Here is a 13,699-nt window from a genome sequence, read left to right on the forward strand (position 1 = left end):
GTGGAAATTGTGTAAAGACTCGCATAAACGTATTCGTGAGTTATTACGAAATGAGATCAGGCTTGTAAATTTGTAAAAAACTATTGTCATAATATCTGAAGGCATTGGCTGTGCTTGGATCTGTGAAAGGCATTTTATCCGTTCGATTTCGCCTTCGATATCCACACGAGCCGCGTAATCGTTCCACTCAATTTTAATATTAATCGAAACTGCTATGCCAAACGTATCAAACAATTTAATCGTTTGCAATTGTATACCGTTGGAAATATTATTTATGCGGCCTTTGACTTTTTAAATGAACCGATTGTGCTAAAGTGTAATAGGTGAATGGTTATATTGTGTGCAATTTAATAAAAAAATAACCAAGTAACAATGTTTTCAAGTCACGCTTGATATTTTGAGCTAAAATTTAAAACTCAATGGTGCATTAAAATTCAATAGAAATCATAAATTCTTAGTTAAAATTTTATTCATATTGTATTTTACTTATTAGACATGTAAAATACGAAGTAGCGGGTTATAGTTAAGTAATTTTAATGAGAGTTAAGTACAAGTGCTATAACACTTGTGTCATTAAAATCGACCTTATAAAGCCCGCAATAATTTCTTCAAATGTCCCCGCAACAGTTATTGCGTAACCAATTATATTGAGACAGTTGTAGTCTATTAGCATAAAAATTAATAGTAGAAAATGATGTATCATCTATATAATAGATAAAGTTAATCTTGCATTATGTACAAAGTTATCGTTTTACTAGGTTCCAATATATCACTAATGTTATTATTTAAGGTTTTCAAGCAGTAAAATATCGGTTGATTAGTGTATGACTTTTTGCTATACATTGTGAGGACTGGCTTGTGATTTCAAATGAAAATGGCCACATTGTTCATTTTTAAAGGTGTTACAATATCTAACATTTTAATGACTGTAATGAAGATGTACTCTATAGTTTATAGCAAGATTTGCAGCGGCTTTAGTTTGTAGATTTACACCAAATGTTAACGCGTTTGACATTTGCCTCGAAGCATCTCTGAGCATCCTTTCATTTCCGATACTTGTTCACCTTCGTAAAAATCTATGAGATTGTTTCTGACGTATGTATGTGATGACTTTCCTTGGTAGTTTAAAAACTGATATAAAAATTGCATAGTTTTAATTGATTGCAAAGTTTTTACGACCTTGTAAGCTTTTTAACTAACGCTCTAATGGATTGTTTAATATTTTTAATTAATAATTAAAATATATGTTTTATTCACGTCAATCACATTCGTAACAGATGCCAAAACTTTCTTTTGAAGTCGCGCAGGTTGAGAAATGTCTCGTATTGTATTTTGTATTCAATGAGCGCCGGACTGCCCGCTAACTTTCCAATGGCCTTTATTTACTGCCAGATTGTACAGGACATGTTGGTTTCACAAACATGTTGCGTTTTCAACGACTGTCACTTTACATGACAATTTATAGATTAAAAAATAAGATTAAATGAACCCCATTCAAAAATAATTCAATACTATATATAGTACAGCTTTCCTCTTTCAGTTTTTACCAACTGAAGTCTATACGCATTAACATATTTGCGATAATTAGTCATTATCAATCCTATTATTGGTAACTAGCTGTTGCTTGCGACTTCGCCTGCGAGAAATTAAAGATCACAGTGAAAATAAATATGTTACTAGTCATAACATAGCTTTTTAATGGTGCAAGAATTTTATAAATCGGTCCAGTAGTTTTTGAAATATTTGAATACATACAAAAATCCAATATTTCCTTTTTTGATATTAGTCATGTTGGTTATATTGAGCCGTTTACTTAAAGTCACATGAAGTAGTGTCCTTTGACTTGTTCTATATTATAATTCGCGGAGTCACTTCGAGGGCGGGACGAATTTATATTAATCACGGTTAATTAGAAATTATTCACAGACAAAGAGTAGTGCACCCACGTTCAGTATGACTAAGATATCTTTTAATCCTTGAACTGTTGCTTTATAATATCTGGTGAATGTAAAGCGCATAAAATGTTTTTAAATCACCTGTCAGCCTGTCTTTTAAGAGATATGTTTGTTTACGGAATTGGATCTCAATAAGTAGTAGAATGGAACTTTTTGAAAGCGTTATTTTCCTATTCAATTTAATTCCTTCACGCTGAGCGTCTGATTAGTTTTTAATCTTGATGAATCTCAATAGATGTTGCGTAAATGGGTAAATTATCGTGTTCGTCAATCACTTAGAATCACTGAATGGATCGAAATATATTCTAATAGTGTCAGGGCTTATTGTCGCAAAGGCGCCAAGGGTCAAGGCAAACGCATCTTACATAGCCTGTTCAGTTCGCTGCGTCATAGAATCTAAATCTTAACACTGCTATTCTAATAAATTCATAAGAATTCCAAACAATCTCGTAATCTTTAATGTGGGAGTTTAATTCTTTTACATCTTAATCAGTTTAGATTATCTGTCTTAATTAGTTTTTGTTTTTAAATTCACGGTTGCTTAACACGATAGAAACTAAATTAACTAAATGAATATACTCGTATGGTTATATTACATATGTGTCCCGAGTTCATCCATGTTAGAGTTCGTTACGTGTATATATTTTTTATAATAATATACAGGTTTCGTCATTTTTTTTATTGGTAAATGTATGCTGGTTTCGCAATCTCAATTCCGGCTATACAATTATAATTATTAATGTTTATAGTCAGCGTTTCGCGGTTTCAGTCACTGCACCGGTATGCAAAGTAAGGTCAAGTTATAAAAAATTGCTCTGATTTGTGTCGTGACTGGTATGGAGTAGGCACGCGCCTTCGCCCGGGGCCAGGCAAATGTTTCCAACTATTCCATGTGTCTATTGTAGATATTTATTATACTCAACCCAAGGTTTATTTTTTACGTAGCTTGCGTAACGTATTGAGCTGTAATGTTTATAAGGTTTTTTTGTAGCTGAATTATTAGAATATTTGGTATAAAAATATTAAAAGTTAAATATTGTAAGTAGTATGAACAAAATAAGAAACTGAACGTCTTTGTAAACAAATAAAAGCGTTTGTATAATTTGTAATGTTTTGTTATTGTTATTGTTGTATGCGACAGTTTTTTATGTAAGCGTTGCTTTCTTTTCATTGTTGTGACTTTCATGATTGTTACGTTTGCAAAGCGGTCACATCTCGTATTGTATGTAATCTTCCATATAATGGTCGATTATTCGTTCTCATGTACGAGCCGTAATAGCAATTACGCAGTTTCGAAACGTCTAGTTGTTTTCACATGATTTGAACAAAAGCGAAAAGAAATCGTGGGCGCGTCGTTAGCTTTGAACTTTCCACTGTCGTCTGATAATTTAATTACACGCTTCCTTAACGAGAATTGTACTATTCATTATTCAATATGTACAACTATTTTGATGTTAGAATACAAATTAAATAAATGTTTGAAATTTTATGATGGTAATTAATATTGAAATTTCTTTTGTTATAGGTAAGAATTTTAATGATCTAATAGAGGTCTTCGGTAAGTGAATATTTGGATCATGTAGAATGGGTGGGCGGGGATCCCTCGCACCGTTCGAATGAAGTAAACGCCAATTAACTGATCAGATAATCGTCGCTCGTAATTTCCATATTGTTTAATATGAGTCACTTGTGCAATATATTTCAAAAGTTTTCCGCCACTCTGGCTACCTTTTGGTGGTTTTCGGAGCGTGGCGAATAGACAACCTTAACAGCTGGAGTCCTTCGCTCGGTTTTGAGGAAAGCTGAATTTAAATGGCGCAGTTTTGTAATTTGTCTTTGCAACCGGCATTTGTTATAGGGTTACAAGGCTTTTTTCACCATTTTCGCGATAAGTCTACATTCTATTCTTAGATTCCATTGTTTAGATTAGCTCGCGCGACAATTGCACTCTTGCTTACATTGTTTGTAGCCATCTACAGCCTTGCTCTCTTCGAAATTGGACGAGTCTAACAGGTTTTGAGTTTGGTTATTTTTTTCTCTGTTTGATAACATCGCCTCGCATCTCATCCTAGCCGGATGCGTTTTTTTGTTTACGGACATACGGTCAGGTGACGTAATCTTGGTTATCATTCGATTCTATCTATAGCGTAAAATCCCAGCTAAATTCTTTATACGATCAGATTGAAATATAAATATAGCAGTCATGCAGTCACGCTTATACTAGAATCAAACAATTATAATATTTTTTATTGTATTCGCTTTTTGTTCTCATCTCTATTAATGCCATGTTTATTATTAAATTATAGATTTTGATTAGCATTATATTATCGTTTTAGAACTGAAGTTGTTTTTGTTCAAATTTTGTCTATAAGTGTTTAGTTATAGAAAGCAGAAATAGTTTATATTGAATTTAAACAGGCTTTAGTCCGATATCTCTTAACGCAATTGTTATTGAGTTTAACCGGCAAGCTCACGTCTAATTTGGCAATACACGACTGGGCGTTAAAAAGCGTATTTTTCGGAACCCACAATGATTTGGAGCGAGGTCAAAGTCTGTACATATACGAAAATTTTCTATACAATTCAGTAAAAGAAACCGGTCGCTTTCGTATTTTTTCTAAAGTATAATTTTCTGTATATAATTTGTTCGCAGAGGCGAAGCTTTAATGACATACTAGCGGTAATGTTATGAAAAAGTGTACACGTTAGAAATAGTTGTTTTTGCACGTCGCTCGATGAAAACTAATATTAAACATGAAGTATGTGTATTAAAATGAATACATTTCGTTCGTACAAGTCAATTACATTTGTTGCGGATTTACATTGACTCAAACCGCAGTGAGTTGAATTGGAAATTGCTATGCCAATAAGTTCATGACGATATTTGCCTATCGATATCGGCATCTAACTCTATAGGTATTTTAAGGTAGATTTCCTGTTGTCGACTTTATTATCTCACTCGTTCGCCGTGTCCTCGTTTGAATTATTTATTTTCACACGATCTAAGATTTGTTCGTGTAACAATTATTCGTTTATTGATCGTTACTTCCTTGATGTTTTTTTGTGTTAAATGCTCACGATTGAGTTTTTGGTACGACTATTTGTAATATCAACTCGTTACCTGCTGGTATTATGTCATTTGTGTTAAGACCGTGTTCGACTTTCATCGCCTATTGGGCTACTTTCGTCCGTAAGATCAGAATCGATTGGATTTGCGCGTTCAAATTTTACCGTGAAATATTTAATACGCGGATGTTATACGTTTTATATTTTAATATGCATGTTTTCGTCAAAACTCGCTTTGGAATTCGATGAGGCGAATGACGTTAAACAAAATTAGAATTGCTATTTGGCTCTAGTCAATGAAGGCTCGACTCACGTAACTAAGAGTACCGGTCCTAGTTAATTAGCATTGTCTACACGTAGATACGCTCTCCCGTTATAACATCCTGTACCATTCCTCGCTAAAGGTCAATATTACTTGCCGGTCTTTAACTTAGTGCATATTTATGGCAGTGACTAAGCTAGTGTTGCGACATTTAAGAATATTTGTATTCATTATTTAAAAAAAAAAAAAATGTTAAGAACTCCGTCTTGTGTATGTGTGTAATTTGACACTGTAATAACGTAAACCGCACTTATTAATTCGCTATCGAAGTCACAGATCTGAAAGATGCTTGCTGAATCGATTTCCGAATGGATTATTATCAAAGTCGTAAGTGTATATTTTCGAAATACATACGCTTCGCGGTCGAGTGTCGCGTAGGTTTGGATTAGCACATCGCGAGTATATCGTGAATAATATTTGCAGTGCTCATTACCATCGAGAACATTCCATTATCCCTGACTCTATAGCTTACGATAAATGTCGTGGGGTCGCGGTTTAGCCTTTGCTTGCATTATTGCAATATATGTATGTAGCCTAGCTAGCGACGACAATCCGTCGGCCGAACACTTTTGTTTGTATTTTCTCACAGGTGTTTCTCTACGTCGCGTCATTGAGTATTGCACTGAAGGCTGTGCTATGAGAAATTTTAAGTTAGTGGTGTCGCGATACGAGCATTGTCTACCGGTCATATATTGTACGGGTCTCGGCCCGTGAGATTTGGGTCGGGGGCCTGAGTTGCGTCTACTAACATGCATTACAATAATAAACATCTCGAAGCATGTAATATATCTTACATTGACTGATAACGGCTGAGGCTGCGGCTGATAAACACTCTTGCACTTCTTAATTGCACATGTCAGTTCACTTCACTGTTAATGTCACTGGGATCACTGGCACATAGCAGGCTGGTGCGGCGGCTGTCGGATGCGGAATGTGTCGCTGGTCCCGTGGGGTCGCAGCGCCGGACACTGGTGGGGTGCACGTGTGTTCGGTAGATTGCTCGGCGCATGAGTGGCCGAGGTGGTAGGGGGCGCCGGTGTAAATACTCTGCCGTAAGCGCGTGCGCAGCGCTCACGCACACCGCGACGCTGGCGTGTGGGCGACGCACACAGAGGCAGGCGTCGTCCCCGCGCCGCCTCGCCGCGTGTCGTGCTTTTAGACCCACGACGACATCGATACGAAATCGATGGGAGGACCCTGATTCCCTGCAAACGGATGTCACTTATTAAACTTGAGCGATGTACTCATCTTGTTTGTATTGAGTGCGTACGTGATGTGATGTACTTGAATAGTTTTGTTCTAATGTAGGTAAATTGTGAAGTTTTTCAAAATTGTGCGCTCTCGATTTTTAAATACCAAAATGTGTTTTATTAGTTGTTTTTATAATCGTTTTATAAAGGTCGATTAACTTAAATATTGCAGTGAATTCATTTTTATTGTTAGTGTCGAGGTCCGTCTTTGCTTGATCCAGCCACAGTATACTTTACTTTTTTTAAAAAATAATGATTATCTTTTTTATATTTTTTTTTACATATTAGCCCAGCCTGGCTTATAGCCCTTATTACCAAAATTATTGTTAATAATTATGAGTAGGCAATATTTAATTTTGTGTTTTTATTTATTTTTTTCATAAAAGTGTTGTTTAATTTACTGAGCAGTTTCATAATGAGATAAAGTTGACTAAATTTCTAATATGCTATAAATTGAATTTCTCTTACATTATATGCAAATAAGCTATGTGGGGAAATCAATGACTTGTATTCCTTTTTATTTCAGCAAAATGTTTTATTATTGATCAAGATTTTGAAATCGTATCTAAGCTTTAAATGTTAATCCGACCATTGGTATAAATTATACAGTCATATTCTAAAAATATTGTCTTCCTCGAAACTATAGCAGCTGGAAATGTTTACGTCTGCCTGACCCATGTCGTTGCGGCGCGAGTCATCGACACCGGCCGCGTCCTCGGAAGGTCGCCGTCGACAAGAACGGGAACTGAGATCAGATTTGCATAATTTAGGGTTGATACATACTGTGAGATTTTTTAAACGTCTCTATTCGATTTTTTTATATTTAAAAATGTAGTGCGTATAATTTATTTTTAATCTTAGTCAAAAATGTTTTTGTGCTTTTATAAGATATTAATAATTATAGGTTTCTATTTGTCAAGTTTGAGTAATGTGTTTAAATCATATTTAACTACCATAATAGACTTATTGAAAGAGGTCGGACATAATCCAATTTGTAAATATTTCCGTGGACTCTGATACATATTTAGCTCTTGGCCAAAAGTCCATGTTATGCCAGTGTTTGTTAAGACAAATTATTTATAGTGACGTGTATAAATCCTTATGATTTTTTTCTTATATGATAAAATCACTCGTAATCTTTGCTCATCTCAAGAGCGATCCCGGATCTTTTTTTGTCGTCTCGTAAGAATTCACTAGTCACACACTTTAGTCCACTCGTGTTCTCAGCCTGAGTACTTTGATTCATTGTTTTTGTTTCGTTTTATTTTGTAAATATTTTATTCCCTGACTTTTTAATTTTTTAATTTTGCGGCTTTAATTATAGCAGTCAGGTCGTGGTTGGTAATTCCAAAGGAAACTACGCTATGAATCGTTTTGTATTATTTGATTTACTAGTTTCAATTTACGAAACCCTTGCCTAAACTTATAAAGAGTATATCTGTACTAATATTATAAAGAGGAATGATTTGTATTTTTCATAATACTGAGCCGATTTCAAAAATTCTTACTCATTTCAAAACCTACGTTATCACTGAGTCACAAAGGCTATGTTTTTATTATTTCTTAATTTCACGCGGGCGAAGTCGCGAGCAATAGCTAGTATAAAATATGTTGGGAAATAAGGGTTGGCGTAATGTTTTCTTAGATGTGTTTAGGCAATGGAAACATGCAGAATGCAGTGTCTGTATTTAGTGGAAATGTTTTAAAAAGTTCTCGTGTTCTTCGTCGGAATGTTTATATTCTATGATGTGAATTGTTTTCTTAACTTTACTTGTTTTAGTAATCTTTCTCACTAGTTTTATTACTGTAAAACCAATTATGTTGTGTGAAATACGTTATTGTAACTATAAAATATTGTTACATAACAACCATTGGTATAAACTATGTATTTGTTCATTTTTTTGTATAACATTTATGTTTTTTTTTGGTCACTGGAGAACTGCTACCACTTACGCTTTAGGTAGTTAAATGTGATGCTGAGAATAATCTAACTAATATTACAAATGCGAAAGTTTAGATGGATGGATGTTAGTTTGAGTTTGTAGCCTAAACAGCTGGACATATCTCGATAAAATTTGGCATGGACTTAGAGGATTGTCAGGAAGAACACATAGGCAATTCGATTTTGTTTTCTTTTTTTAATTCCGCGCGGACGGAGTCGCGGGCGAAAGCTAGTGAAATATAAAATAACAAAATATGATGAAACAGAGAAATAACCTTTGAACTTGTCATTGCGACGATCACTGTTGAAGAATGTCAGGGATTTCCTCGCTTTGACTCATTTGTTTGGGGGTTTGTTTTTTTTATTGACAGCCTTATTACATCCGCGTAGATAAACGTTATAATGTAAGGTTCATTGGAATTTCTACGAAAAGATTTTTATCCATTGACCAGTTTATTTAGTCGAGGAAAGTCTTGTTTTAATAAGCTTTGTTAGTCAACAGTGTTTCCAGATCACAGTCAAAAAGAAAAAAAAAATTAAGTACTTCTACACAATTTGTTATGTTCAGTGACCTCTGTTAATATCTCTGTTTGTCTGTTTTAAGATGATCGGAATATTTTACTAATGTAGTATCGTCTCGAGTCGCGGATGTATCGGTTATATGACAATTACTAAGTCACGTATTCTGGGTGCTATTTAATGTGTATATTTATTATAGCACTTATACTTTAGTAAGCAAGAAAATTGTAAAGAAATAAAAACAATCATACAGCTACGAACATCAGATTACTGCGGTATTGTTTACGATTTTTGAAGCAATTATCGTCACATGTTGACCCTCAATGATTCATGTTCATTTGGTTTCAATTGTTCAGCGAATTCTTTTTGAATTAAGACCCATCTGTATGCAGTGTATAGCTTCTTCGTTTTATGTGTTGATTACCATGCTAACTTATGTGTATATGTGACATGTTAACAGAAAAATGTCAATAATTTCGGTTTCCCCCAAGATGGGGGTTTGTGATCGCCGTCGTGGTACCGGTGCACGAGTTTCGAGTTTAGTTGTCCTTTTCTCGGAATCATGTTTGTGCCGAGTTCGGTGTCGGCGAGACGCGTCCGTACCGCATTCCGCGACACCGCGGCGCTCGGCTTTGACCGTTTGACCACTTCATAACTCTGCCGCCAACAACGACCCCTACTAACGGATCTCGATTTTGTATCGATTCGATTCGTTCTCGATCGGTTATTTGTGTGCTTGTATGTTCAGTGTGAAGTTTGTATGCATTGATATTTATACTGGAATTTTATGTTACAAAATATACAAGTTATATCAGTAATATAGTGATGGTCTAGCAAATAATATATATTTATTTAATATGTTATTTCTGTGTACAGACGTTCCAATGGTATTGGTCATTAAATTTATAAACATATTGTTTAATCATCAGTAATGAATTAGTAAACTTTTTTCTTGCATTAAAAATAATCCATAAAAACTATATAAATGTGATTGCCTTGTGTAGTTTTGTGATTTGCCAGTTAACGTGAAGAATAGAGCTTAAATCTGTTAACTGTGAGTATTCATGGCAATGACCTTTTATGTAAATTATATATGTACGAGTACATTAACTTATTGGTTATATCTACTATCAGCTGATTTATTTTAAAACTATTCCAGCAATTTATGGTTTAATCCAATTAATTATAAATATCTTCTAAAATTAGACAGTTAATATTAATGGCAGAACGAAATATTACAAAAGTAATGATTTAAAAAAAACTTTCGGTACAGCTTATACGAAAATTGTAAGAGTAAAAATGTAATTAGTCGGAGTCAAAGTGTGAAGGTCATTTTATAATTTTTGTTTACAAATTAAGTTAGTACAATGGTAAGGGCCGCAGCATCCCGCAGGCGCCGGACCGCAGGTTTCGGCGTCTGTCTGCCTAAATTACATAATGGTATAATCGTGAGGTTTTGGGCGCATTGGTTTATCGGACATCGCCTGCCACCCGGATGTGTCCGTGTTGCTAGCCGATAAAATGTTATGTCCTTTTTATTATGTCGAGAGAACATGAAAGGTATGTGTCCCACTTTAGGACATGGTTTGTTTTTAAAAAACAAAGTCGTGGTCCTTTCTGCGTCAGAATGCTTATCAAGTAACTATTAAATTACAATTTCTATCGGAGCTAATTTTATATGGTCGTGGTTAAGGATAATAAACGATTTTACTTGAATTTCTTAATATTGCGTAACAAATATCCTTATGATAACAAGATGTTTAAGACTTATAGGAAAATGACTATAAAATATCAATACGTTCATATGAACAAGACCTTGAAGGCCGTCGCCTGTGACCTGGTTTCTTCACAAACATTGACATCAAGCGGTTGACAGTGGACAGCTTTGCGAATACGTGCTCTATTGTTGACCTATAAACATATAGAAGTGTCAATAAAAATAATACCCAAATCCTCAAAAAGTTAATATAAGAATAGAGTAAAAATGTGCTTAGTGTTTTATGATTTACTTGCATCTGATATTTTTACTTTACAGGAGATAGAATAAACTCTATGCTGTATTATAGTTTGCTTAGTACACTGTAATAAATTGTGCTGCAGATTTATCGATCAAACCTAAAATGGAAAATATTACGCTGTGATACGATTTTAGATTCGAAGGTAAACTGCTTATAAACAGTTGCATAGGGCGCAGCAATGTAAAAAAAATACTAAAGCCAGAACGACTTTTTAACTGATGATAGTTTCAACGTCACCTGTACTAAAATATATCTTTGAAAAATGGAAATATTGTGTATAGAAACAATATGTTATTAATAGTCTTCCTGGCGGTTATCTCCCCCCCTTTTTCATATCACATGGCCCCTCCGCGTAATATTTTTTTGCTTTTACCAAGAAGGAAATTATGACTTCGTATAATATGGCTTTTTTATTTAATATACTGGTATTAAGTGCCGTTTATATAAATTAAGAAGCGGATGTAGCGTGTGCATAACCTAGACGCATCTGTGTCTCGGCGATACCGAGGTGTGTTTAGGATTCCTAACATTCCGACCAATGGATGCCGTGTCATAACTGGTTGTATCCGTATTTTATTCTACATATAATCGCCCGATGCTTTATATTTTGATTATCTTTATAATAAGCTCGAGAGTCAATCAATATTGATATAATTATTCCGTTATATCAAAATGTTATTGAAACTTCTAGAATGTTTTTATAATAATCGGCCTGGTTTTTGAATGTATAGTACTTTATGTGGATAGATTTTACTCGTGTCTTCGTTCGTGTTGAGTTAAAAAAACTTAGGAAGTAGCGTATGTGTTCTTTCAGACTACGATCAAACATTCATCCATCCAAACAATCGCATTTATAATAATTGAAATATCGTAATTATCACTGTTACTTTTAAAGAAGCTCAACGCCATGAGAATATTAAAGTAGATATTGTCTTGTATTTTATCGTAGCAGTGATTTTAGTCTCTTAACAGAAATATTATTGTCTTTGTTTTGACAAAGGGAATGAGATGACAGCAATAAGGTTCTCTAAAGTTTCGGCATTGAAAACAAAAGAAGCCAACAAAGTAAAAGTTGTGAAATCCCGACTAATTTGTAGTCGACATTGAAAATCAATGCTCGCACTATGATGCCTCAATTGTTACGTGTTGTTCCCATGCTGTGGTGCAATTTTGAACCTCGGTCTAGTTATGACTTGGCTATGTTACTTGCAGTCTATTAGCACCATCCAATTGCAGACTGTTTGTAGCTTGTTGTTTGATAATAATTCTAGATTTAATATCAATAGGCCTTGCTATAAACATAAATTATACATAAGTACTATTAAATATGAATCATGTTTAGAAGACATTTATTCCGTCTATTTTGTTTCAATAAATTTTGGTCCTGTATTGACGTATTTTTTATTACTATAAAATTTATACATTCTTTCCTTACAAACATGTCAGTGTTGGGAAATTTATTAGATATACTAGGAAAACATCAATATTTATCTAAGAATAAATTATTGAATACGAATAGAGTTAAGGAACTCACGAATGTCTTTTGTTTTTTATTTAGTTTGATTATTGCCTTATTAGAGTAGATTTCCTCATTGGAGTTACATCGAAAATAAAGTATCCGTAAAATGTTGGCTTTAATATCGTAATTAGATCGATAGTAAAATCGATCTTTTCAGTGCACTTACTGGCTTTTAATGGAGTGGAGGGGTTTTTGCTCCCAAATAAGACGTGGAGGCCTTCAAAAGAAGAGTAAACAGCTTTTTATTGAGCTACCGCGTACCATCTTTCGACTGCATCATCACATGTTTCAGATGGGATCATGGTTTAGTGCTAGCTTAACATAAAAGGAGTAAGGTCAGGGTCGTCGTACTGCCGGGATTGCGGTTTTGGAAGCGGGCGTGCGCGTACCGGACCTGATAACGATATGTGATAAGCCTGAAAGGATTGCTTATAGCTTGCTGTTTGTAAGATATATCTCTACGAAGGATAAAACTGACTACTGTAAAGTTTGTATTTTTGTTGACTAGTTGGTTTGTTAAAAGTAGGTTTTGTATGTATTATGACTATCGATTCTTATTTACTTAACAGTCACTCGCAATTGGATTTTTATTAATTACTAGCTGTTCCCGTACGGCTTCATCCGATTGGAATTATAAAAACTTTATATTATTGTTTACATTCTTCAAATACTCAATTGCAAATGTCAAAGTACCAATTACCTTACAATGGCAATTTTGCTTCCTTGATGTTGGCAGGAACTTATGGTCTCTTTCCTACATTAGGGTTTTTATCCCAAATATTTACCCTCTTAAGTTTAATGGCATGAAAATGTATAATCCAAAGCGTGACGTAAGTGTAGCCCTGTTTATTAAGAAAAGAATTATTCAAAAATGTGCTATAATTGCTGACATCTTAGGCAACAAAGAAGTGTGTGTTTACGCTTTATTATAATAGTGTAGATAATAAGTTTTTTTTATCGTTTTGTATGTGGTCAAGAACTAATTGGATTCGTTATAACGACGGATACAAATGTTTTCTACGGACGTAATGTAGATCCAAGGAGAAAGTGCATTTTGAAATGGAGCTAGAAAGGGAATAGATCGATTACGCCGTCCGTCTCATTGCAC

The 13,699-nt window shown here is 34.4% G+C and overlaps 1 protein-coding gene across 1 annotated transcript in view; it reads right to left on the reverse strand.

The window, feature by feature from the left end:
• LOC106105340 overlaps nt 1–12,868 on the reverse strand; it is a 17,339-nt gene extending 4,471 nt beyond the window's left edge. The window contains exons 1-4 of the mRNA XM_013285631.1: nt 12,853–12,868; nt 12,279–12,364; nt 9,692–9,711; nt 9,005–9,007 (exon numbers count right to left, since the gene is read on the reverse strand). Of these exons, the coding sequence (XP_013141085.1) occupies nt 9,005–9,007; nt 9,692–9,711; nt 12,279–12,364; nt 12,853–12,868 (125 nt within the window). The remainder of the gene's footprint in view (nt 1–9,004; nt 9,008–9,691; nt 9,712–12,278; nt 12,365–12,852) is intronic.
• Between the last annotated feature and the right edge of the window lie 831 nt (nt 12,869–13,699).

This window comes from Papilio polytes, unplaced genomic scaffold (assembly GCF_000836215.1).
Source record: "Papilio polytes unplaced genomic scaffold, Ppol_1.0 DF822845.1, whole genome shotgun sequence".
NCBI lineage: Eukaryota > Metazoa > Arthropoda > Insecta > Lepidoptera > Papilionidae > Papilio > Papilio polytes.